General features: G+C 37.6%; 1 protein-coding gene across 8 annotated transcripts in view; it reads left to right on the top strand.

The window, feature by feature from the left end:
• Nucleotides 1-27,767, top strand: part of CDK8 (cyclin dependent kinase 8) — a 135,948-nt gene that overhangs the window by 96,106 nt on the left and 12,075 nt on the right. For all 8 annotated transcript variants that reach the window (XM_053920799.2, XM_045188074.3, XM_024551059.4 and 5 more), the window contains 2 exons: nucleotides 19,637-19,694; nucleotides 21,966-22,097. In XM_053920799.2, coding sequence (XP_053776774.1) covers nucleotides 19,637-19,694; nucleotides 21,966-22,097 — 190 coding nt within the window. The remainder of the gene's footprint in view (nucleotides 1-19,636; nucleotides 19,695-21,965; nucleotides 22,098-27,767) is intronic.

The following is a 27,767-nucleotide window of genomic DNA, read 5'->3' as shown; positions in this document are numbered from 1 at the left end:
CTCCAATCTTCTTTTCTTCTATCTTCTTATATTTAGTTTTCAGCCAACCTAGAGCTTGCCTCTCCTACCTTCATCTCCAGCACTGAAATTCTCTTCTTCCTTTAAAGCTCCGCTTCTGCGGAGCCTCCCCTCACCACATCTGGAAATGAGAATTTTTTACTTCTAAAATCCTTTGAACTGCCCATGGGGCACTTGGTAATTTTGTTAATATGTTCTCTATTTGATTATGAGCTCATGAGGACAAGGAGTGTGGCTTAATAATTGTATCCCTCCCAATGTCTAGCCATATACATAATGTGTATATACAATATTGCTTATGTTGTTGAATGAATGAACTAGTTAATTTATAACCAAAACAAAGCGCCTTCCACAGTTACTGTCTATAGGTTGTTTTTGATATTACCTGATGCTTCACCAAATCTGCTGACACATATGTGTATATACTCTGTTGCATATCTTTCTTTTTTTACTATCTTATCTCTGCTATGGTTCACTATAGTGGAACAGTACAGAAAACTTCTCTTCATACTACAATTTAATCCTTTCAGCAGCCTCCCTCTTTCTACCTAAAAGGACTCTGCTGTTACCAGTTAGTTCAGAGACCATTCAGCTAATGATATTGATCTGTTATTCTCTCTTATCAAACTCTTCCTCTACTCAATATTTTTGTTCTACCCAGTGAAACCTCTCTCCTGACCCTTCGCTTATTTATTCTGATGTGCTTTATGTCATTAATTTTTCAGTTAGTTTCTTTAATCTTAAAGTTAGAACATTTCCATCATTGTTCATTTACAACCCTAACTTTTTTTCAAAAACACCTTAAAGTCTCTCCTGTGTAAATTATTCCTTAATTGTAGATAAGGGGGCATACCTACCTTCTCCTAAACATACCAGCTGTTCTGAATTTCTAAGTCTTATACTTCACTTTTATATAGCATCTGACCAGTTCATCACTAGTCACAATGGAAATAATTTCTAGCAAGTAGTTGTTCATTTTTAATTTATTAGTGCAATCAATGTTGGCTGAATTTTATGCTTTTTGTTGAAAATAATCATGCCACCATATTAGACAGACCGTAGAAATGGGTTACACTTGAATGAGACTCTTAAGTATTAAATATTGGGGCTTTTGACCTGTTTTCTAAGGAACTTAATAGAAAGTAAAGTAGTATTTAATGTGACTGCCTGTTTGCCATTAATTTTTATTATTATATATATCAAGCCCTTATATGGTCATTAATGTGTTCTACTGTTTTTAATATCTGATGCCCAAAATTTCATTTTAATTATTACTTTATGATTTTATCATAGTGATAGTTAACTTGGAACTGCCAGACACATAGGGTTGTGTTTTTGCCCTATTGCACCAAGTGGAGTATAATATTAAGTGTGGTATACTATCATATAACATTGTATCACGGGGTTTTTTTTCATTCAAGATTAATTACAAGGTTGAATATGAAATTTGGAGTGTTTTGTAGTGTTGTAACTATTTGCTAGTTGGTCACTCTTGCCCTAAACCAATGCAAAGTAGTTTTTTTATGCCATAGTAAAATTTCCTGGAAAATAAATCCCTTCAGAGGTTTCCCTTGGGAGTATCCCAGTGGAGATGCACTGCTGTGTGTAGTACATGATGTGAAATACGAAATACCCCGGGGGACCACTGCTAAACATCTTTAAAAGATGCTGGAGCTATTTCAAAGCTTTAATCTGACTTACTTTCTTAACAATCTGATAGTGCCGCTGCCCTGTGGTTTATTTTAATTATAGTGGGTAACGTGGAATCACCTGATGGGGCTTTAACTGTCCTTGGTGAAGGATATTCTGGTGTCTTAACAACCATTAGGTTAAATAAGATTGAACTCTCAGAAGTGAGCCATTGACTAAAGCTTAATTTCATGGGGCCTATTTTATTAAAGCATGTTACTGTGTATTGATGGTAGCATTAGGAATTATTGCAGTATTTTGAAACTGATGTTTGTATGTTTGAGTCAAAGATTGCCTTATTTATTAGTTTTGTTTACTAATACCAATGTTTCTTCACGATTATATGTTTTTTTGTTTGTGGTGCATTTTCTTATTGTCTGCATGAACGGTACAACTGGTAAGTGGAAAAACTGAGCACCATAGAGGTTAATTCATGACTTAATTCAAGTTACTTCAATAACTAACAAAGCTCGACTACTAAATGTAGGGATTTTTTTCAACTAGGTCAGTGATTTTTAAATTGCAGATTGTAAGCCATAGGTGAGTCAGGAAATCACACAACACAACCAATCTTTTACTTTATTTATTTATAGAGAAAATATCAGAGTTTATTGTATGCATTAAGGACAGTTATTGTTTCATGAAGCTTCTGTTTAATTACATATGTTTATGTGTGGATATGGTAATATTAAATTATTTTCTTTCTGTGGGTTGTGATCAAAAAGGTTTGAAAGCCACTGCACTGGACACTTTCCCAAAAGGTGTGTGGTATTGTTAGGGAAGAGGACATCAATGAAAAAACTTAGTCATAGCTTTAGAAAAGACTTAGTATTATAAGCAGTTATTGTTTTATGCAAACTTCTTGACATTTATAAAATCACTTTGAATAAAGCTCTATAGAATATATTTTTCTAAGAAGGTTTTATATGAATGGAGAATTTCAGGCAAGTTCCGTTTTCTTTACTACCTGTTCAAATTGGGTAGTTTGCAGTTAACAGTGTTATTGTTATAAGCAGGAAAGAAAAGTTTCATATGGACCATAAAACTGAGAAAAATGCCTATTTAGCCTATTATTAAAGTTTACACATAATATTCAATGTGGTTTGGTATATTTTATGTTAAAGGGTGATTATTTTGAAAAATAAAAGGCCATGCATACACTTTATTTCTGCCTAAAAATGGGCCATTAAATTCTTTGGGTGGGGTGTGGCCCGAAGCAGAAAGGACCTAAGATTATCAATGTGCTGCAAGAGACAAAGCAACAAATGCAGCAGCTGGAACGAAAGGAACCTGCATTGTCAGCCTCTGCTCTGTGTCTTGCCCCTTCTCTCTATGCTTTAGCTTCTTTGAAGTGACTGTTGGGAACATATTAAGCATGTTTCTTTAAAACGTATCTTCCTGGAAGAAAAATACTTTGTAATTATCAGGTTTAATCATTGCTTATTACTTGTGATTTGCTTCATTTATTGGGAACTCCTGGGATTAAGTCTAATTTGCTTGTTTAATTGTGTATTTAGTAAAACATAAGATTGTATCCATAAAATTTAGACTAGATTTTATTGATAACAACTAATTAAGGCAAACTTAAATGAGGTTTGCATTAATTTTGTTAACATGAAATTGTACTTATTCTAGAATATATTTACTTAAATGACCAATTGGATAGTTTTCCTTCTTGAAAGTATCTAATTGTAAATAATCATTTAGTTTCTTGATAAATGATACATTTGCTGGGTTTTGATAGTATATTGAGCATACACGATGGACTACATTCTATTATTTGTAAGTAATAAAAGATGGCCCACTTGATTTTACTAAATGGCACAACTGCAAATATCATACATGTTTGTATGGGAAGATTACAAGTTGATAATAAAAATACTATGTTATTTGGTTTGCATGTTGCTTCTAGTCTGCTTTTCCTTAGATTCTGAATGAGTCTTTCAGACACTATCTGCACAATACTAGAATCTTCTTAGCCAAAATTCACTAATCTCATCAAGAAAATAGTTTAAGATAATATTATGATAATATTATGATAATATTAAGATAAATTATGTAACCTTTGGAAGGATTATCTCTCTGTGTTACTCTCCCCATATATAAAATGGACCATACCTATATTTTTGTCTTTCTGTTAGAGATTAATTTAAGGTATTAGGATGCACAGTAAATGTCTTAGTAAATGTTTACTAAGTGAACTTTACTTTCATCATCGATTTCTCTAGGAATGTGAGTGCTGTCAGGGAAGAAACTTTATTCTATTTTCTGAGATCTGGTCACAGATCTCAGATCAAATTACAGTAAGACCCCCCTGTAACTCAGTTTTGAGTATGGCCATGTTGTCCATTTGGTCCATTTATCTCACCAGCGTCTTTTCTCAAAGAAGAGTAGACTACAGCATTTATTTTCAGGGAGAAGAAGCTTTGGGGAGTGTAAACCAGGAAGGGAAGGGGCAAATTTGCAGAGATTCTGCAGTTCTAGCTCAGTATCCCTGGATCAATCCCAAAAATCAGGTGCCGATTGACAACCAGATTCCAAAATTCCATGCAGCTAGGACATGGATTTGGATTTTCCAGGAGGACTTCCAGGACTGCTTAGTTGTATAGGTTCATCTTGTTCATTTCATTAACTTCTATTTACCCTGTGATAATCTGACCCCCATCCCCAATTACACAGTTGAAATTTTGGGACTCCACTTATTACCTTGAGGCTTTGCTTCTCATCATTTTTATCACTGTTATTTTAATCCAGGCCATCTGGCTTAGTGCAGAAACTACTAGGGGTCTTCCTGATTTGTAGTCTTAAGTGTTTGTGATCTATATAGCTATCAGAATGATTCCTCTACAAAGTAAATCAATCATATTTTTCCCCTACCTAAAATTTCTCAATAACTTCCCACCTGTGAGACTGATACACTCAAAATCTATCCCAAACGTATCGTATTATGTCTTTTTACTGCAAGGACTGGAAAGCTGAAATCTGCAGCATTGTTTATATATCACTAAGAAAGAAAATATGCTGCCAACTCTACTGTCACATCACAGAAGTTACAAGACATAACCCAATTACAGAAATATTAAAAATTTAAAAGGAAGGTGAAAATCTGAGTCCATGAAATGCAGTTTTCTTGTCATCTCATAATAGAAAATTGCTAGTGCATATTTACTAGTACAGTGGCAAATAATTGAGGAGACTATCATTTCTGTCTATAATGAGAATTCTTAAGTTTCACCATTATATTTGATATTTCTTCTGGGGTTTTGGTGGATACCTTTTATCAGGTTAAAGATGTTCCTTCTATATATAATTGTTTCTAAATCAAGAGTGAATTTTATTGAATGCTTTTTCTGCATCTTTTGAGATGGTCATATGGTTATTTAATCTGTTAATATGGTAATTTATATGTATACAGTTTTATTTTGTTGGTTTTTTAAATTTTATTTATTTATTTTTAGAGAGAGGGGAGGGAGGGAGAAAGAGAGGGAGAGAAACATCAATGTGTGGTTGCCTCTCCCACACCCTTGGGAAGGGACCTGGCCTGCAACCCAGGCCTGTTCCCTAACTGGGAACTGAACCAGCAACCCTTTGGTTTGCAGGCTGGTGCTCAATCCACTGAGCCACCAGGACTTTGTTTTTAATGTTCAACCATCTTGCATTAATGGGATCAGCACTACTTGGTCTTGGGGTTTGGTTTTTTTTTTTTTTTAAGTTACTATTGGATTCCCTTTGGTAACATTCCATCTATATTCACAAGTGAGATTGATCAGTAATCTTACGCTTGTATACTGTCTTCGTTCTGCTTTGTTATGATTATATTAGCTTTAGAAAATTGAGGTTAGTCTCTGGAATAGTTTGTATGATATAGGAATTATTCTTGAAAGCTTGGTAAAACTCATCTGTACAACTCTGATTCTGGTGCATTGAAGTGGGGATGGATGATTTAAATTTCTTTAGTAGTTATGGAACTATTCTGGTGTCCTGCAAAATCCTGGATTAAATAAGTATTTAGAAATAAAATACAAATTACTATAATTGGCCCTAGAATAGGTAGAAAAATCAAGTAGACCAGTAACTACAGAAGAAATAAAGACATTTGTCTAAAAAATAAAGGTATGCAGATAGTTTCAGAGTTGCTTCAACCCTCAAGCAGCAGATAATCCTACATTATATAAACTGTTCTAGAGTAGTTAGTGCAAAATAAAGTTTCCTTAGTAACTTTGTAGGAAGAAAGCATAACACTGGCACAAACCTGGTAAAGATAATGCATATACACAATAAATTAAACTAGAAATAAAAGCAGAATTATATTTTCTTCTTAATTATTACACACCATCAATTGAAAACTTGCCATTTAAGATACAGAGTTTGAAAGTACAAGAATACTCAAGTTAAATGTATATATTCACTGCATATGGCAAACACATCCCAGTGGTAGAATTCTTTGAAATCATACCAGTAGGCAGAAATTAATAGCTTTAAACCAAATGTTTGAAAGGCAAACAAAAAGCCAGGGGTGGTTATTAGATCAAAGAAGGTGAAGGGATTAGTCAAAGAACATATATGCACAACTGATGGACACAGACAACAGTGCGGTGATGCCCAGAGGGAAGAGGGGTGAAGGCAGGGAGTGAGGAGGTGGGCAAAAGAAGGGGAGAAATGGGGACATCTGTAATAGTGTAAACAATAAAAATAAAGTAAAAAAAATTCATTCACAGGGAAGCTTTTATCTTTGAGTTTCAAATTTAATGCCCCTGTGATGCTAGGCCAAATGATTCTCCAATGTATATTTTCACATTTGTAAAATGTATGCACAGCATATGAATAGATGCCTGCTCTGCATAAAAATAGTTTATTTTTTCTCTTTCACCACCTGGCTTATTTCACTTAGTATATTGCTTTCCAGTTCCATCCATGCTGTCACAAAGGGTAGGAGCTCCTTCTTTCTTTCTGCTGTGTAGTGTTCCATTGTGTAAATGTGCCACAGTTTTTTGATCCACTCATTTACTGATAGGCACTTACGTTGCTTCCAGCACCTGACTATGAACATACTAATGCTATGAACATTGGGGTGCATAGGTTCTCTTGGATTGGTGTTTCAGGATTCTTAGGGTATATAATCCCAGCAGTGGAATCACTGGGTCAAAAGAGAGTTCCATTTTTAGTTTTTTGAGGAAATTCCATACTGTTTTCCACAGTGGAACATGATACAGTGGAACCTAATCAACAAAACAAGCAAGCAAGCAAAATACAACCAGAGACATTGAAATAAAGAACAAACTGACAGTAACCAGAGTGGGGGGGGGATAATAGGAGAAGGGCCATTAAGGAAAATGTATAAAGGACACATGGACAAAGCCAAAGGGGGTAGGTTCAAGGGTGGAAGGTGGGGATGGGTGGGGTGGTGGAGGTTGGTAGAGTGAAAAATGAGACAACTGTACTTGAACAACAATAAAAAAATAACTTATTTTTTTGTTTTTTATAGTTCCAATACTCTTTTTACTATTAAATATTTTATTGTTGTATTACTGTTGTCCCAATTTCTCCCCCTTTGCTCTCCTCCGCCCAGCCCATCCCCCACTCAAATAGTCAATCCCCACGCTATTGTCCATGTCCATGAGTCACTCATACATGTTCCCTGACTAGTCCCTTCCCCTTCTTCCCACACTTACTCTCCTCCTGCCTCCCCTCTGGTTGCTGTCAGTTGGTTCCTTGTTTCCATGCCTCTGGTTCTATTTTGCTCGTTTGTTTATTTTGTTCATTATGTTCCTCTTACAGGTGAGATCATATAGTATTTGTCTTTCACCACCTGGCTTATTTTACTTAGCATAAAACTCTCCAGTTCCATCCATGCTGTCACAAAGGGTAGGAGTTCATTCATTCGTTCTGCTGCATAGTATTCCATTGTGGAAATGTATCACAGTTTTTTGATCTACTCATTTACTGATGGGCACTTAGGCTGTTTCCAGCACTTGGCTATTGTAAATAATGCTGCTATGACCATTGAGGTGCATAAGTTCTTTTGAATTGGTGTTTCAGGATTCTTAGGGTATGGTCCCAGTAGTGGAATCACTGGGTCAAAAGGCAGTTCCATTTTTAATTTTTTGAGGAAATTCCAAACTGTTTTCCACAGTGGCTGCACCAGTCTGCATTCCCACCAACAGTGCACTAGGGTTCCCTTTTCTCCACATCCTCACTAGTTAATTTATTTTTTAAAAAAGAAAAGAAAGACTGTCCAAAAGTCAGACCATAAGTGCTATAAGCAATAAATTCACTCAACATACATATGCATAGACATATATTGTGTGTATAAACATTGTTCACAACTCCAGTTTTTTTAGCAAAGTAATGCAGTAATATTGAGGATATGCCATTTCTTCCAATTAATTGATAGCACTCAATTGTGCACCGGCAGTGCAATGCAGTAGTTAAGAGGATGGACTATGCCTGCATTTGCACCCTAGTTTTAATAATGATGAATCAGTATGAAGGGTTAATGTAAACTAACTCACTTAGTTCTTTCTGGCTTTGGTCATCTTATCTATAAATTGGGCTAATAATACTCGTTAAGAGTTATTGTCAGGATGAAATGAATTAATCTATGTAGTAGACCTGGCACATGACTAGCATTCATGTTGCTGTTGTCAGTTGTCACTGCCCTGCTTAGAAGTTTTTATTGAAATTTCATTTTAGACATAAAAAGGACATTTTATATGCAAAGTAGACACTGCATTATCTAGCCCCAGTGTACCTCTGCATATCATGCTCTGCCTACAAATGCCTTTTTGAATAAACCAAGCTATTTTCCACGTCAGAGCTGCCGCCTTTTTCCTTCTGTCTAAAAAGGTACTCTGAACCTGCTGCTTATGTAACACATACATAAGTAATCCTTTCCTCTGGGTTGTCCTTTCTTCTCCGTTAGGTCCTTACTTAAATGTCACCTCAGAGAGGCCTTCCCTCACCACTATGTCCAAAGTGGTGTCGTCATTTTTCCTTCCCTCACCATGGGATTCAAAGTAGGGTCCCCTGTAGTATCTCTTTTATAGTGTTTGTTATACTTTATAATTTTTTATGTATTTGTTTATCTTTCCTAGTAGTGTCTGGCTTTTCTGTGTGACAGGGACCATGTCTACTTTTTGACCCACTGTCTATCACATGCCAAGGACGGTACGTGATGTGCCTTCATTGTACTGAATGAATGAAGGCTAGCTACTGTGACATATGTTACAACCTGGAGAGTACGAATTATAAACAAGTTAAAAGTATTCATTACTTTTAATCCACCAATCCTACCTTTAGTAAATTCTTGTAGGATATCATGAAAAATTGTGAAAAGGCCATCACAGCCTTATTGATAATAATGATAAATTGAAAAAAATTATTATATGTAACAACTAGAAAATAACTGAGCAAAAAAGTTATTGTGTAGTCACATAAAATCGTGGTAAGTTTAAATTATGTTACAATGTTAAGAGAAAAGCAGACACAAAATAGTACAAGTAAGAAACTGTAAAAAAAAACATCAGCAAAAGAAGGTATACCAAGAAAATTGTGGTCAAAGCTGTATAGTGAATTGTATTAATCATATTTGGAAAAAAGCTAACTTTTCTAAGACCCTATATTATATGCTAGGAAAAAAAATGTGTTATATTTTTAAAGTGTCAAAAGAATTAATAAAAATTGTGTGAGTGGTTCACACTATGTCCATATTTATGCAAGATAAGAAACTACTAGAAAGTGATAATTTCTCCTTTAATTACAGTTTTTATTAAGCAACAACACTGGAGTAAAATTTAGTATTAGAGGTTAAAAAACTACAAATTCATAGCTCTGAAAAAAAATGAAAATGATTAAAAGATTCCTTTCAAACCTCTTTCACTGGATTTCTAAATTTCTATCTGTAACTTAACTCCTTAGGATATTTTATTAAAACAGTTTTTAAAAAATTACTGAAGACTACCATTTAAGATGGCAGCATAGATAAATACAGCTCATCTCCTTGCACAACCACCTCAAAAGTACAACTAAATTATAGAACACCCATCACTCAAAACTGGCAGAAATCAAGCTGAATGGAACTACAGAATTAAAAACCACATCCATCCAGACTGGTAGGAGGGGCAGAGACTCAGAACAGGCTGGTCCCACATCCACATGTGGTAGATAAAAACTAAAGAGGGCTATCCCAGGAGCAAGGAGTCCCAGCCCCACACCAGGCCCTCCAGCACAGGGGACCGGTGTGAGGAAAATAAGTCCCCATAACTTCTCGCTGTGAAAACCAGCGGGGATTGAGTCAGTGGAAGAAAATTCTGGAGTCCCATGCCATTCCTTTTAAAGAACCCACACACAAACTTACTCAGACTCCCTCCCTCTGAGCTCCAGCACCAGGGTAGCAGATTGTAAGGCACCAGTGGCATACGGGGAGGAACTAAAGTGTCTGACATCAAGGCAAGAGCTGGGGTACAGCTGTCTCCCAGACAGAAAGGTGGGAGCCACAGAGCCATCAGGCTGGTGCCACATCTGAGACTCCATCAACCCAGCTAACACTGTTTGCCCTGCCTTGGAGATCCCCTGAGGCTTTGCCTCACCCAACTTACGGCTGTTAACAGTAGCTTTTCCATATGAATGGTCTTGGTTCAAGCTTAACAACTTCATAAATCCTTTCAGTCAAACAACAACTGGCTCAATGAGCCCCGAGTGCCTGTACCGCTTGCTGAGTGGCCCCAGGCCTGGCACTAGCAGCAGCCAGCCTACATTCACAGCTTGGTTTGCCAGGGAATCTTACCAAGTCCAGCACAAATAACAGCCATGTGAGATTGCTCTGTAGCTCAGGCAGGGTGGCCCTGGGCAAAACACAAGTGGTGGCTGATTTTTGGCCTACATCACCCAGGAAACGTCAGGGCCTACCCATCCAGTGGACAAGTACAGATCACTGTGGAGCACCACCACCCTGCCCCTGCACAGCTGATGCTCCATGGAAGGTGGAGGGTAGTGGTCAGTGGTCACAGCCAATCCTTGCAGCTGATTGGCCTGGGTAAATCCTTCTCATTGATTGCCAACAACACCAAGGCTGAACTACAAGAGGAGGGTATACTCAGCCCACACACAGGGCACACCTCAAGTACCAAGCTTGACTGATAGGACAGGCTGTGCCACTGGACCCTACAGGACACCTACTATGTTAGGCCATTGCTACCAAGACAGGGAGTCATGGCAGCTCTACTTAGTACATAGAAACATAGAAACAAAGGGGAGGCTGCCAAAATGAGCAGACAAGGAAACATAGCTCAAATGAAAGAACAGATCAAAACCTCAGACAAAAAACTAAACGGACATAAGCAATCTATCAGATGCAGAATACTGCTGGTAAGGATGCTCAGGAAACTTAGTGAGGACCTGAACAGCATAAAAAAGATCCAGGGGCTTCTGGTCAAGATGGCAACTTAGACATGGCTAGCCTCCACACAACCACATCAAAATTACAACTATAATATAGAAGAACCATCACTCAGAAATGTTAGAAATTGCGTAGAATGGAAGTCTGACAACTATGGAATTGAAGAAACCACATCCATCCAGACTGGTAGGAGGGGTACAGATGTGGAACAGGCAAGCCCCACACCCATGTGGATAAAAATTTGAGAAGGACATCTCAGGAGCAAGGAGTTCTTAGATTCACAACAGGTCCTACAGCCTAGGATTCTACTGCCAGTGTAAGTCCCCACAACTTTGGGCTACAGTAACCAGCAGGGATTGAGTCAGTGGAAGATGCTTCTGGAGCCCTAAGCAGTTCATCTAGGGGAACCCACACACAGATTCCCCTACTCAGACTTCCTCTGAGCTCCAGCACCAGAGTGATGGCTTGAAGGGCACCAGTGGTATACAAGGAGTGACTGAAGTGTCTGGCATCAGGGCGAGCAAGGCTATTGTCCCTTTGATGAGCCCTCTCCCCAACAGAGCCAGTAGGCTGGTACCATATCTTAGACTCCATCAACCTGGCTAATGCTATGTGACCCATCCTTGAGACCCACTGAGGCTCTACCCTACCCAACTTACAGACCCACCTGAGCTGCTTTTCCATAAGAATGGCATGTCTTGCTCCTAAATACTATCAAACAAGCAACAGCTAGCTTCAGTGAGTCCTAGCAGCAGCCAGATTAGATTCACAGCTTGGCTTCACCTGGGAATCTCCAAACCCAGCCCAGGTAGCAGCCATCTCAGATTGCTTTACAGCTCAGGCAAGGTGATCCGGCAAAACACAGGTGGTAGTTGACCTTGGGCTGCACCACCCAGTTAAGCCCAGGGCCAACACACCCAGTGGACAGCTACAGACCACGCTGGAGCACTACCACCCTGACCCTGCACAGCTGATCCTCCTCAAAGTGCGAATGTTGGTGGTCAATGGTCACAGGCAGCCCTTGCAGCTGACTAGCTTGGGTAAATCCCTCCCATTGGTCTGGCAATAGCAGTCAAGGCTCAACTGGAAGAAGAGGATGTACTCAGCCTACCAAAAAGGGCTCACCTCAAGTACCCAGCTTAACTGATGGGGGGGGCTGTTCCACTGAACCCTACAATACATCTACTACATTAGGCCACACCACCAAGACACCAAGGTGAAGCAGCTCTACGTAATACATAGAAACAAACACAGGGACGCTGCCAAAACAAAGAGACAAAGAAACATGGCCCAAATGAAAGAACAGATCAAAACTCCAGAAAAAGAGCTAAACAAAATAGAGATAAGCAATCTGTCAGATGCAGCGTTCAAAACACTGGTTATAAGGATGCTCAAGGAACTTAGTGAGGACCTCAACAGCATAAAAAAGGCCCAGTTAGAAATGAAGGATACACTAATTGAAATAAAGAACAATTTACAGGGAAATAGCAGTAGAATGAATAAAGCCAAAAATCAAATCAATGATTTGAAACATAAGGAAACAAGAAACAGCCATGCAGAACAATAAGAAAAAGAATTCCAAAAAAGTGAGGATAGTATAAACAGCTGCTCGGACAACTTTAAGATCTCCAACATCCACCTCATGGGGTGCCAGAAGGAGAAGAGAAAGCAAGAAATTGGAAATCTATCTGAAAAGAAATAGTGAAAGGAAACTTCTCTAATTTGGTGAAGGAAATAGACATGCAAGTCCAGGAAGTGCAGACAGTCCCAATTATGGTGGATGCAAAGAGGCCCACTCCAAAACATACCCTTAAAGACAAAGAGAGACTCTTAAAAGCAAGGGAAAAGAAGTTAGTTACCGGAAGATTGCCAGCTTGGAAGGGGCAGGGGAAAAATGGGTGAAGAATTGAGGGGATTAAGAAGTACGAATAGTTACAGAATAGCCGTGGAGATGTAAAATACAGCATAGGAAATGGAGTAGCCAAAGAACTTATACACATGCCCCATGGATGTGAACAATGTCTGGGATTGCCTGAGGGAGTGGTGGTTGCTGGATGGAGGAGGGCAAAAGGGGAAAAATTGGGACAACTGTAATAGCATAATTGTGGGATGCCCCGTCCCTCAGAGCTCTCCTGGCTGCCATGGATGAGAATAAGTCATCCCAGGCATAGTCTGTTGTTCCAGCGGGAAAGGGGGTGGCGATTCCCTTTAGTGGAGAATGCCCGGAGCCCTTCTCTGAAATGGTGTTTATTGGGATGGGTATGGGCAGGGGTATACGGTATGCCTGCAAAGCTCAGCAATCAATGTCTAAATGCTATAGTTACAGAAAACAGATACTGTGTGTAGGTAATAGTCGAAGAAACACAGAGATTTGGCCTCAGGTCAGGGTCTATTAGACATGCTGACACCAGGTGGTCGTTAAGGCGTATTTCATGAGGTAAGGAGTTCACTCCTGCTTTTGGACTTAGATATCTGATTCATGGCAACAGGGCTATACGAAGCAAAGCAAGCTTCAAGGGATATAATGCATTCTTTAGGCCTGATCTCCCACAGGAACCCTCTGTGCTAGTATCGGGCCATGCCTGCCTCCAGCATTCCTGGTGTTCCGGTTGAGACTTACAGGCCTCTTTCAAGGCCTTGCTCGTGCAGGGCTACAGTCTCCAGTACCACACAAAGTGGTCCCCAACACATAATCAATTATATATAATTTAAAAATTACTGAATATATGTCTAATTAAGCCTTTGTTTCCTGAATTTGAATCTCATACATATGCTAGTTAATCTTTTCAGTACGTGTTGTAGTACAAAATGATTAACATCCATAGTCAAAGTCTTTGAGTATCTAGAAAGTTTGCCGCCCAGTTGCGTTATTTAAGGTGTTTGATATTTGTGAAAGTTTAATTATGAACATATCTTGGATAAAAACACCGTGGTTAGTTACGGATTGCTGTCTCTTTTTTATAGACAGATGGAAAATCAGGTTTTCCTACTGATTCAACATCTCCATTTTGCCTCGATACATTAGTGAACATGTGAGAACCCCATTTGCACCCTTAGGATAAAGAGTCGGTGCAGTTAACCTGATGGACAAGCCACCATTCTCTACTTCCGCACTTATGTCAGATGCCTCTGACTGACAATGAGTTTCCAGATCACCCCAATTTCTCTTCTTTCTCAAGAAAGAATTCCTTGTAATCCTTACTTTTATCAGAGTTGGCTCCTTAAATGAAGCCGGTTTGCTATTCCAACTGTATTCCAAAATCACCAGTGTACTGTTCCTCAGCATGTCACATTCTGGAGAACAGAAAGCCTCTGTAAGAATGGTGGTTCTGTCCTGGCCGGTGTGGCTCAGCTGATTGTAGGGTTGTCTGGTAAACTGAACGGTTGTGGATTTGATTCCCAGTCAGGGCACATGCAGGTTCGGTTCCAGGGGTGAGAGGCAGCTGATTAATGTTTCTTTCTCACATCCATGTTTCTCTCTCTCTCCCCCTCCCTTCCTTCCCCTTTCTCTAAAATCAGTAAGTATGTCCTTGGGTGAGATTTAGGGGAAAAAAAAAAAAAAGAATGGTTTTCTCTGCAATACAAAGATCTTGGTTCAAGAAATATCGATGCATTGGTTTTGGTTTTGGGTTTTTGGAGTGTAACAACAGAAAACAAGAAGAAAAGCATAGTTTTTTCTGGGAGAAATAATAAGATAAGGATATCATAGTTTCAAGTATACTTCATAGAAACAAGTATACTTCAAATAAGTATCTCATTGATTTATTTCATTGTTCAGCCAGCAAGAAAAACGATGTTCTATAAGCGTTTCTGTGCCTAGCATAGCTGTACTTGAAGATGTTGCCATTAAATTGTAACACTTTTAAGTCTTGTTGAACCTCCACTCTCCACAGCAACATATGTAGTTGGATGGAGTAAATACCTCATCAAATATCACCAGCAAAGTTGTATTTGTCCTCCAAGGTGATGGTATTTGATAGCATTGTTTCATGTACTGTCACTAACTACTTGGAAGTTTTGGCTGTAGAGCTAAAAACTGCTACCAAATTCTCCTACTGATATATAAAGAAAAAAAAGAAGTTTGCTTTTTTGGAGAATATTATTTCAATGTGGCATTTAGTACTAAAACAAAAATTATCCTTTAAGTCTTTTGAAGCCTTCTTTATTATTGATTAAGCAATGAAACACATGCAAATAAGAGTATTCATGATCATTTCAGCCTTTTTGCCTTTTTCTAGTGAGATTTCTATTAGGTTACATTTACAAGAGAAATTTAGTCTTGGAATTGTCTACTAATCTAAATATCATACCCAGGGGCTTATGGAATGCTGCCATGGGAAATAGCACGAGGACAGAGGGAGCCATTGTTTATTAAATAGAGTTATTAAAACAACACTTAAAACCATTCTCTTTATGACTATATGGTATGTCCAAACTAAATTAAGATTCACTTATAGGCAGAGGTACTTTTTTAAAAAGAAGAACTTTAAATTGTAATTTTCAGTTACAGTTTACATTCAATATTACTTTGTACTAGTTTCAGGTGCACAGCATAGTGGTTAGACAGTCACATACTTTACAAAGTGTTTCCCCCAATATCTAAAGTACCTACCTGGCACCATACATAGTAATTACAATATTAGTGATTATACTGTTCCCTAAGCTGTACTTTAGGTTCCCATGGTTATTTTGTAACTACCAATATTTACCTTTTAAATTCCTTCACCTCTTCCACCCAGTTCCTCAACTCTCCTCCCCTCTGGCAGCCATCAGTCTGTTCTCTGTGTCTATGAGTCTATTTCAATTTTGTTTGTTTTTTTGTTTTGTTCTTTAGATTCCATGTGTAAGTGAAATTATATAGTATTTATCTTTCTCTGACTGACTTATTTCACTTAGTATAACCCTCAAGGTCCATTATGCTGTTGCAAATGGTAAGATTTCATATTCCATTATATGCATGTAACACAACTTTTTTGTCTCCGCATTTATCGGGGGACACTTGGATTGTTTCCGACTTAGGTTAGGTTGGTTCTGTATCTTGATTATAGTAAATAATGGTGCAGTGAACATAGATAGGAGTGCGTATATTCTTTTGAATTAGTGTTTTTGGTTTCTTCAGATATATACGCAGAAGTGAAATTGCTGGGTCATATAAGGCAGTTACATTTTTTAAATTTTGAGGACCCTCCATACTGTTTTCTATAGTGGCTGCGCCAATCTGCATTCCCACCAAGGGTGCACCAGAGTTCCTTTTCTCCACATCCTCACCAGCACTTGTTTGTGAATTTATTGATGACAGCCATTCCGACAGGTATGAGGTGATTTCTCATTGTGGTTTTAACTTGCATTTCTAGGCAGAGGTACTTTTAAGTAGAAGTAAGTCATGGCATTGCCTAACACCTGCTTCATTTCATACCAGTGAGTTGCCCAGCAAATTAATTTTTAATTAACTGGAACTCCAAACCCTAGTAACTAGGCCAGACCTCAAGAAAGAAACTACCCCCCACCAATACTCAAATCCAGGTTTGGAATTGGATCAGTCCAGTAAGTCGAGAACAGAATAAAGAACAAGAGGAGGAGTTTTTTCTCTTTGCCCAGTAGCAGGCTGACTGATAACTGCCATCCCGGAGCTCGTCAGATCTGGGTCCAGCTGCTGAATCAGAAAGCAAAATAGAGAGATTTTTTTTTTTTTACTCCATCCAACTGGAAGTAGGAGGGATGCTCATTTATACTTGTGCTTTTGCCAGATATGGAGATAATCTTTTAGGATTGAGCACTCTAGTGCTAGAAAAATCCATCACAGCAAATCAGTTAACTTGTACCTCTGGAGGAGGGAGTGGGATTTGGGATGTGAAAGGCTCTTTAACTTTTAACTATATGGAACTTTATAGTTTGAATTGTTTATAATCAGAATGTATTCATGTATGACTTATGTCATTAAGGGGAAAAATCAGACCTTTCCAAGTAGCACAAAAGAAAGGTCTTTTGGGGCAGAAATAATGGGATGGCAATGATGGAGTTGTGAAAAGTCTAGTCACAGAGCACTGAAAACGTACGTGTGGCAGGAGCAGTGTGAAGTGGTGGGAAACAGGGCTGGAGAGATTGGTGGGAATGAGCTTAGAGGGGTCTTGCATCTCATCATGAGGACTTAGGGTTTCGTCCACAGTGGGTGAGGGACCAATGAAGTTGAAATAATATTTTAATAATAATAACAAAACATAGCAAAAGCATCCAAAGACATTTTTGAAAAGTTTCATCCATACCTCTGTCTCTTTTTGGTTCTAGTCCTACTGAGCACTTTTTAAAAACCTAGTAATAATCATAGTTTATGTTTTATTTTGTGTTCTGCTCTTTTCCCCTCGTCTTCTGGTAATAATTTTTTGTTCCTGTGGAAGTTTAGGCAAAGGAGTGACATGATCAGCTTTGCCTTGTAGAAAGATAACCCTGGTATCAGTAGGGAATATAGACTTGATGGGAAGAGAATCAAAATGGGAACTGGAGAGCATTATGCTAAGTGAAATAAGCCAGGCGGTGAGGGACAAATACCATATGATCTCACCTTTAACTGGAACATAATCAACAGAAGAAAAAAGCAAACAAAATATAACCAGAGACATTGAAGTTAAGAACAATCTAACAATAGCTAGAGGGGAGCCGGGAGGGGGCAGTGGGGAGAAGGGTTTTCAGGAGCTACTATAAAGTAGACCAGACCAAGGACAAGACCAAGGGGGAGGATGGAGATGGGGGAGGGAGGTGGGTTTGGCTGGGGTGGGGAGAAAATGCAGACAACTGTAATTGAACAACAATAAAATAATTTTTTAAATGGGGTTAAAGAGGAAGGAATGTGTTTAAGAGATGTTTAGGGAGTCCTGCCCTGAGGAAGAAGATGAGATTTCTAGCACGAACACGGAAGTACCCTCCTGAGCCCACATTGTGAGTTGAAAGCAAGCCTTTCCCCTTAGCCAAGTAGAAATGCTGCCTTATTCCTCTTGGAAAGCTCCCCTCTGCCTTCAGCATTTTATACTCATCTCAGAAATCTGGTTTCATTTTGAAGAAGGCTGAGCTGTAAGACTCTCCGCAGACACTAACCCAGTGTTGACTGGTTAACACCGTGCACGGAAGCACGTGGCTTGCAGGGCTTGCTGTTAGTGCTGTGCTCCCTTTTGGTGCTTAGCCAGTTGTCTCAGCGTCAGAGTGGTGATGACAGAGGTTCTGAAAACTTTTTCTTGAATAATCATTATTGTTTTTGCAGTAATACATATTAATTTAAAAACTCACTACATAAAGTGACTATGTTATATTAGGAAGGGAGCACTAGATGTTCACCTATGGGGCAGATTCTGCTGCTCCCCCAGTCTTATTGATTATACTTAGGGCAAGTCATTAATCTCCCTGGTGCCTAGCCGCCTCACCTTAAAAAATGTAGGAATTGTTAGCCTCTGAAATGTATAGGCTACCACTTCAGCAATATCTTTTCTTTTTGCTGGGTATAAAAAGTAATGTTGGTCTTTAGTAGTTGATAGAATAATATACTCTAAGTTATATTTTGTCAGTCTAGCACAGGGACTATCACTAAAGTAGGTTAGGGATGCCTGTGAATTAGGTACCACTAGAAAGAGCCTTCATTAAGGCTCTTTCTTCAGTTTGATTTTAAGGTTGCTTTGATCAATAATCAAAAGGCATTCTCACCTAGTTTCACTTTTATACTTAGCAGACTGATTGAATTAGATTAGCAGGGTGAGTACGGTGTGAGGATTGCTTCTTTCTTCCCCTCACCCTCCTCCTCCCGCCTCCTTCCCTCACCCTTTTTTTCTTCCCCTTTTCCTCCTCCTCAGAGAGGCATCGCCCTTTTATGTTAGTATAGTAGATACCACTAGAATAGATTTTAGGTGACAGTTAATTCCGTATATTTTTAGAGATTTTAAAGCTTTTACTTTTGTAAAATCTCACTTGAAAAATTTAGCTTCCTTTTTTATTTAAAAATAAAAACCTCAAAACTGTTCAAATCATGGAAAATTCCTATTACTTCATTAACTCATGTAGAAAAGACTTTATTAAATTGGTCTTGCTGTAATTTTTTTGTTTAAACATAGGTGCATACTTTGCTATTTCCAAAAAAGGGTACCAAGTGGCTCCTTCCCTATAATTAATTTGCTACTTAGTATTAAATCATCTTTGAAAATGTATTATTCCTTAAAGTTGCAGGACATTTTATATAATTAGAAGAGTTAACAGGAACCACAACATCCTAACTTTGTGTCAGATGATCCGCAGTTGTGAAGACAGCTGATACAAGGACCGAGGAAAGCCTCGGCTTTGTATGGAGAGAGGCACTGCCGTGTGGGCCTTCCTGAAGAGTGCGTACTGCTTTGCACACGCACATAAAGTTTCTTGGGTGACTTTCTGTATTTGATTTTAATTTTTGAGTAAATGAGATTTTTTTAAAGGTGGATTTATGTTATATTGGCATATTGTCTATCTGAAAGAAACTGGTACTGTATACTGAAAAAAAACACTATTTTGTTTCCACAGAAACCTGCTAATATTTTAGTTATGGGTGAAGGTCCTGAGCGAGGAAGAGTAAAAATTGGTATGTTATATCTTTGATAAGTCACAGTGTAGCACTCTTTTAAGACTTTTCCAGGCAGCTCTATCACTTCTAATTTTTGCCTTAATAATATGCATATATTCATGTACCTCCATATGATCAAAGCCGTTTTTAAAGAGTATACATTAAAAGTGAAAAGTGTTTCATACTCTTAAAGGTGTCAGACAATCTCTAGATACTGAAGTGTTCTAATTATAAAATAAGCCATGCAAGTTTTCCAGAAAAGTCTGCCTTCATTAAAAATAGCCTATAGAGAAGAGTGGCTTCCAGCTAGCTCACCTGTAGTCCCAAGGGCATACAGCATACTAAGTAATGAAACCGTCAGTGTGTTCACCTGAGCCAGATTAGGTCCGAACACATGCCTGTTGACCTCATCGAGATTAGGAATTACAAACTAGGAAAACCACGGAGGCCAGATGGGTGTGGAGCCAGGAGTTCTAACAAGCCTCTCTTGTGGCAGGCTTTTGCCTGATGGGGAAAAAAAGAATTAATGAGCATTATGTATCTTGGCATGTTTCTTTAATAGCTCTATTTTTTAAATATCAAAACAAAATCTTATCCATTTTTGGATAACCTATACAATAGAACTAAATTAATTTATCCTAATTGGTATCATCATTTCCAAGTTATGTTTGTCACATTTACTTAGTTTCTTCTGTGTGTGAGTAGAAGAAATGTTGTAATTGAATTGTATTAATTTAAAGGCAGCAGGATTGTGGGAGTATTTAACAAAGTAAATAGTAATTTCTGATTGCATGATTTCATATGAATGAGGATTAAAGTTGATCAGTACCACTTTTCCAACAAAGAAAAACATAGGAGTTCCTAACTCTTCTTCCCTATCCTCCTCTATAAATTCCCCAGATTTCACTTTCCACTTTTAATTGGACTCAAAATACTCTTTTATGCTATAAAGTCTGCAAATTTTTTAGTAGTGATAACATTTGATGTACCTCAGAGTACTCCTAGCCCAGGCCCTGTCCATACTCTTTTCAAATGCCTGTCAAGTCCTTATGGGTGCTTTTAAAGGATTCTGTCCAGTCCAGTTTGGTGGCATCAAATTCAAATGTAAATTCAAAGCATGCAAAATATAAGAGACCAACCAAACAGTAGTTATACATGTGTACTTTACCGTAAAATTTGGGGAAAACTTATACATTAAGATAATCTCTTTGGGAATTTCATTTCTGTGTAATGTGTATAATGTTGGCAGGTTAGGGGGGCACTAATCACTTAAAAAACATTCACATTTAAGAAGAAATATTAGTCTTCTATGACCAGTACTTAGCAATCTGACTCATGGTTTTAATTCTTTACCAAATTTCTGTGTTTTCTTTTAAACCTCCATAATTAAGTACATTATAATAGGGTCTACTTTATTTTAAAAATTTATGTTAGAAAAACAAAACTAAACAAACGGTGGAAGAATCTTGACATTTTTGAATTGGTGGCATGATAGTGATTTTCATTCATGTATTTGCCAAAAGCTATGCATACTGACACCTCACTTGATACTAGCAAGGACAGAGCGATGAAATAGACACAGTTTTTGCCTTTGACAAGATTACAGTTTAGTAGGACAAGCAGCCATGCCTGAGCATCCGCATGTTGAGCCATGTTAAACGCCACGAACTGTATCTCACCATAGCTCCAGCTCTGAGATACGAGTGATGGCATTTGTCAAATCACGTAATTTCTTCTAACCTCAGTTTTCTCATTTGGAAAAGGAGGTGACTGAATTATATGACCCTTAAAGTATTTTCCAGCTTAAAAAAATTACTATGATTCTTAAGTTAGTAAAATTCAACCCACATAAATGGGGGGAAGGGTGGTTGTATAGTCAACTTTTGATTACCCCAGTGAACAGGCTTATTTATGCAATAATGGAAAGCCTTACTCTGATCTAATTTCTCAGTGCTTTTGACCAATGCAAAGAATGGAAATGCAGCTTAACAATCCTGCCCCTTTGGTGGTATGACAGATGGAAAGAAATCTGCCCAGAGGAGTAGGGTCACCCTTGACCCCTGGCAGCGCAGCCTGTCTCTAACCCAGCTGAAGAGTGAGTGACAATAGTTTGCAGAGAATGAAGATCTCAATCTTTAGGTTTTGTGGGGTTTTCTCCCAGAATTCAGCACATTTTTAATATCTTACTAAATACCAATGGTAAAAATAGAGTAATCGATTAAATTTGTTAAAATCTACTTAACAGTCTTCTATGTTGTTGTTGTTTGTTTGTTTGTTTGCTTTTTACAGCTGATATGGGCTTTGCCCGATTATTTAATTCACCTTTGAAGCCTTTAGCGGATTTGGATCCAGTAGTTGTAACATTCTGGTACCGAGCCCCAGAATTACTTCTTGGAGCGAGGCATTATACCAAAGCTATCGGTGAGTAGAACTAGTTAAGATTCCATGACATTTTAAAAGTGGCTTTGTTGTTGTAAAATATATAAATTTCTATATATTTTTAAATCAAGTAACATAAAATTATAAAAGTAAAAGCAAACACTAACCTAAAATTCTACCTAAAAATACTATCATTAGCATTGGGGATTTATCATTCAGACATATCTCTCTGACACATAAATAGATATTAAAAATATTTTAAATAATGGGATCATACTATGCATTCTAAGTGAAAGTATCTTAAATTTAATTTTACTTGAAAAGAGAAATAAGCACAGTAAAATTTTTAAATCATTGAACTTTAGACAAATGATTCTTTTAAATATTAGCTCCTGAGAAATCCTGTTAAAGTTAAGGAAAAAAAGTTGTAGCTTAGAACATTTTAATTCACTTTTAAATTTTTGATAATACTGATTGATTCCCTATTATGAAATATTAGGAAATTAGTACAGTTGTACTTTTTCTCCCACCTACCTCTCAATTTATCAGCTATATTAGTAATATCATTATCATCATTAGTATTACTACTTTGTTGATGATTACAGCATTTATTTTGTTTGCAAGCCATAATTCCCATGGTTTATACTTAGGTCATGTATTGTAACAGATCCAATGTTCAGCTACCACAGTCCTTTTACTACAAGTTTCTTACCTGCTTTTCCCTTTTTGCCTTCATTGTGTGTCTTTATTGCTTACTTCACTTGCTCTATGTTCTATTTTCTCCAGGATGGCATTATACCCACCTTTCTATTTTTGGATAACTCCATCCTAAAGTCCTCCATGTTTTGCTCTGTTCTGGATTGGGTTTCATCCTGGTTTTTCCTTTTTTTTTTTTTTTTTGATCTGGGTTGAATCTACTTCCTTCTGGATTTCATGATCTCATTCCTTATTTTACTACAGCATATTCTCAAGTAACTACCTTTGGAAAGGTGTCTTAGAGGTAAATTTTCTAGTTCTTGTATTTCTGAAAAAAATGCCTTTATCATACTTGACAATTTGGGCATGGATTAAAATTGTAGGTACAAAATAATTTGCTTTCAGAATTTGATGATACTCTATTGTCTTCCAGCATCAGCGTTGCTAATGAAATGTCTCATACCAACCTTATTCTCATTCAATGGTAGATTGCCTGAGGTTTTGTCTTTCTGAAAACAAAATAGGATTTCCCATCCTTCTATTTCACAGTGAAGTGCTGGCCACTTGGTAGACACGTTCAATCTGTAGTTCATTTCCTATACCCCTTTCTCTTTGTCTCCTAAACGAGTGTAGACAGATGTTGAACTTCTTGGATTGAACCTTTATACCACTTTTCTTATGTTTTTCTGCCTCCGTCTTTTTTATTTCCAAGAAGCTCTTCTTCTTCTCTGATTACTAATTTTTCATCACACCATGTAATGCTTTATGGAAAGAGAAGGTTCTCAAATATCTATTAAGGCAGTGATAACAATGCCTTTTAATTGTTTATAATTTCCCGTATTCCTCGAATAGTTGTCTGTTTTCTCTATAGGCACTTTTTTATTGATATATCTGGGTCGCTTCCTTCCACGTGGCAAGTATTCTTCAACTGTTTATTGATCCTTAATTATCTGTCTGTATTTAAGAATCTGATTACAAGAAACTGCTTGGGAACTTTGCGTACACAGATCCTAGGACTCCAGGGTGATCCAGTGGAGGCTTGCCGTTAACGGGGGAAATCTTAAAGGCCGGTGTGCACAGCAAATCTTTGAGACCATTCAAATTCTTTAAAGGAACAGTTCTCCAACTTTTGGCCTAATCTGTGTACACTGTAGCCCCAAGGCAGTAGAGGAGCGGGATGAGAAGAGGATCAACTCTTCAAAATACAGTGGACCCTTGCACAAAGCTGTGGTTGGGGCAGCAACTACCCAAACTATCAAAACTCAGCATATAACTTGTTGGCTCTCCACATACTTGGATTCCCAACTGTGAATTGTAAATATATACAGACTTTGTAGCTGATATTTCAAAGTACAAAATATCCCCAGAGTTCTGCAGAACAATGCTGCTTCCCACTTAATGACAATACTGTGACCTGGGGCCTTGTCGGAACTGTTACATCTGCCTTTCATATTCCAGAAATATTTTTGTATGTCTGCCTACATCAGCTCTCGACATGGCCAGTCTCTTCTCTTCATTGAGATCTTCAAAATTCTACCTCTTAACAGAGAACTTCCTTGATCACGTAATCTAAAGTAACCACTCTGTCTTCCCCATCACACTTACTGTCTTGATAGCATCAACTTGTGCCTAAAATCCACTAAAATAGATCAACCTGTCCTAGCCGTTTCCTGTTGTAGGCCAGTGCCTGTATGGTACATAGTGGGAATTTAGTACTCTTCGGAGCGAGGGAATGAATCTCGTCCCTGAGGGTCCTCCTCCTTATTACTGTAGGTTTGTACCTTTATTGCCATGTTGCCATGTCACCGCACACTCAAGGCAAAAACAGAAGACTTGTGATCGTTTCCCCGTATCAGTCTTGAATCTAACGTATCTTTTTTCAAAAAATCTTTATGTTAAGTAGCCTTTATACCAACTTTGGGATCACATTTTATTTTATAGGAAAATAAAGGTATATAAACTTAGTTAGATATGAGATTTCTCAACTATCTTTTTGACTTTACTATAAACTTAAAATAATTCCAAAATAAAAAATATGTATTTTAAAAAGTCAGAGGGAAAAGTAAAAATTATTGAAGGTAATTCTGTTTTTGAGTTACATATTATTACCTACACACACTACCTACACACATTTGGTTATCTCTTTTTAAAAAGTACATTCTAAATGTACTTAAAACCATATAAACTAATATGATACACAGCTATTTTTCACCTAGAAAATGAATATTTAAAAGCAGTGTTACTTTTGGTAGGACATATTAATAGACCATACAAATAATCTTAGCTGCTATTAACTAAAAACTTGAGACTTTGAATTTTACTGTGTACATTAAGATTTATATAACTATTATTCACTAATTCTACAGTCCATCAGTTTTAATCAGGGCTGTTTGTCACAAAGCTAAACTACCAACAGTTAGGTAGATTCTCTTACTCAAATGACTTTATAATTTGAGAAAGAGCATGCCTTTCTTTATATTTTTCCCCTCTTCCTTCTTCTCATCAATATTAAAATTTATTGGATAACTCTTAGATAAACATTTTAAAACTTAAGAGAAACCAAAATAAATGCAAATTATGTAGTTTAAGGGATCTCCAGTCCAGTTGAGAAAACAGTATGAATATGTGCATACAATAATTTTGTCATCTTTAAACAATAGAAGTAACAAAGGCTAGCAATCTGACTGGTAAGCTTTGCTGTCACTCTGTAAGGTGTGTGTGCGTGCGTGTGTTTGAGCAAGGCATTTAGTCCTTTAGGCTCTTTTTTTTTAATCCTCACCCACATATTTGTTTTTGTTTTAATTAATTTTAGAAAGAGAGAAGCATCGATCAGTTGCCTCCCGTACACACCCCTACCGGGGGTTGAACCCACAGTGTAGGGTTTGTGCCCTGACCGATAATTGAACCTGCAACCTTTTGGTGTACAGGGGCAACGCTCCAACCAACTGAGCCACCCAGCTAGGGCTAGCCTCATTTCTTGAAAATGAGAATTTAGCCTAACTCTTCTCTTAGATCCCCATCAACTCTGAAAGTTCTATGACCTTAGGTAAAAACAACTACTGTCCAAGACAGAGAGATCACAGAAGTTACTGACTTGAGTGTCAGTGATTGAACTCAGGTGAGTGGCAGTCCCTCTACAGTGGTACTCCCCACCCCGTGTCCTCCTCTGGGCACGCCAAAAACAGTCTTCCCTCAGAACATTAGCTCCAAAAAGGTTACATTGGTATCTTACAAATTGCATTTTTGTTTGAGAGAGAGAAATTATACATAAACGATTTTAATTTGTTTTTAAAAATAGAGTAAAGGAGTCAAAAATGAAATTTCTTTTTTGATTGCAGTCTCTTCCAGAAAACCCCATTCTTCTCATGAGCTATGCAGGTAGCCCATGAGTGCACTAAAGTGCTCGACAGGTTCCTCACACCATAGTGAAAGCTGTCTGCCAAGCACTTCCCTAGCGGCTGTCAGATCGTTGTAATGGGAGCAGCTGATAGAAGAACCCGTGTAGTTGAATTTATACACAATTTGCTAAATTAACCTTTGGCATCATTTAGGAGGATTAAATCAGCTAGTAGAGTTTGGTGGATTATGTTAAACTGAAGGCTACTAAGAAGCAGCAAAAGAGCATAGGGGAAAATCTGAACACATCCAACTAACATTTTCCCACTTCCTATTACAAACAGATTTTAGTGCTGTGGTCATTTATTCTGTTGTTCACAACTGCAAGCTGACTCACTAAACCAAAGAGAGGGAATAATAGGTTAGTAAACATTGTACTTCCAGGGACAAAGTTTAATTCAGTTTTGAGTATTTGGGGTTCAGGTTGTTTGATTGACTTTGTGGAGAAGGCTGAAAGAGAATTATTAACTTTTAATTAATTAATAGTAAAGGAGTCTTAAGTTTTACTAAAGTATGGACTTTCAAGCTCAGATTTTGTCCTCAAATAACTAACCGAATGCTCACTGATTATGTAGCATTCTATTAAATGGGAAATATACAATAAAATAGGGAGAATGAGAATTTTTTTATGAAGCTAGAAGCTTGCTATTAGTACGTGTGTTGATTAAAACATTATTTAACAAATCTTTTTTGCCCCCATTTGGGTCTCTGTGGCATGCCAATTGCCATCTACTTTGCCTGGTTAGTTCAGTAGCTACACATGAGCATCACAGATTTTGAGAAGTAGATGAAACTTACATGTTTTTCATTTGGAAAATCTAAAAAGAGTTAAGCAGGTAGGTGAGCAAGAAAATACTTTCCCATGAACTTGATACAATCTGACAAAAATAGGCATGATAGGAAGGAGAGACTATTTACAAAGATTAGAAATTTGCCTGAAATAATAGCCTGGTCAGCTAACTCAAATTCATGATTAATGTTTGGGTCAGGATTCTGAAGAAAGCTTGGTGAAATTGACAAAAGTGAAGGATAATAGAAGAGATAAAAAGAAGGAGATTATTAGGGTGAGATTAAGCAAAGTTTTAGTAAGCTTTTTTTTCTTACCTTCCTGACTTTTAATCATATACTCATGTCTCATCTTTCCTTACATATTTTATTTTCTTCTTTAGAATTTTGCCTAGCTAACCAGAAGGACTTGTTACAGGGTCTTTTCAGTGCTATGCGTAGGGTTTTAAACACGCAACTGTCACTTTTTGTGATCCTGCTTAGCTAACCTATCTTCCATTTGATTAAGATTATCAGAGGTCAGGTTTAGATGAGGTACCCATGTAAAAAGAATACTCACACACTCCCCAATTTTCCCATTTACTTTTTGACGCTGAAAACAAAAGAGCTTGGTTTACATTTCTTAATGACTCTTTTCCATTTGATGGTATTGGCTAGACTTGGTTCTCTTATGTGGGATAAAACTGATATGTAATCAGTGTAATTTTTTAAAAGCACTTGCTGTTAGTGAGGGTGTATAGTCTTTAAGTAAATAGATGATTAACTTGTTACTCTGAAATGTAAATGTGATAATTTTATTTTAAATTAAATATCTATATTCCAGTTTTGGAGCTA

This window comes from Desmodus rotundus, chromosome 3, assembly GCF_022682495.2.
Source record: "Desmodus rotundus isolate HL8 chromosome 3, HLdesRot8A.1, whole genome shotgun sequence".
Taxonomy (NCBI): domain Eukaryota; kingdom Metazoa; phylum Chordata; class Mammalia; order Chiroptera; family Phyllostomidae; genus Desmodus; species Desmodus rotundus.
Note: the sequence above shows the minus strand (reverse complement) of the source record. Positions and strands in the feature narration are given on the sequence as shown.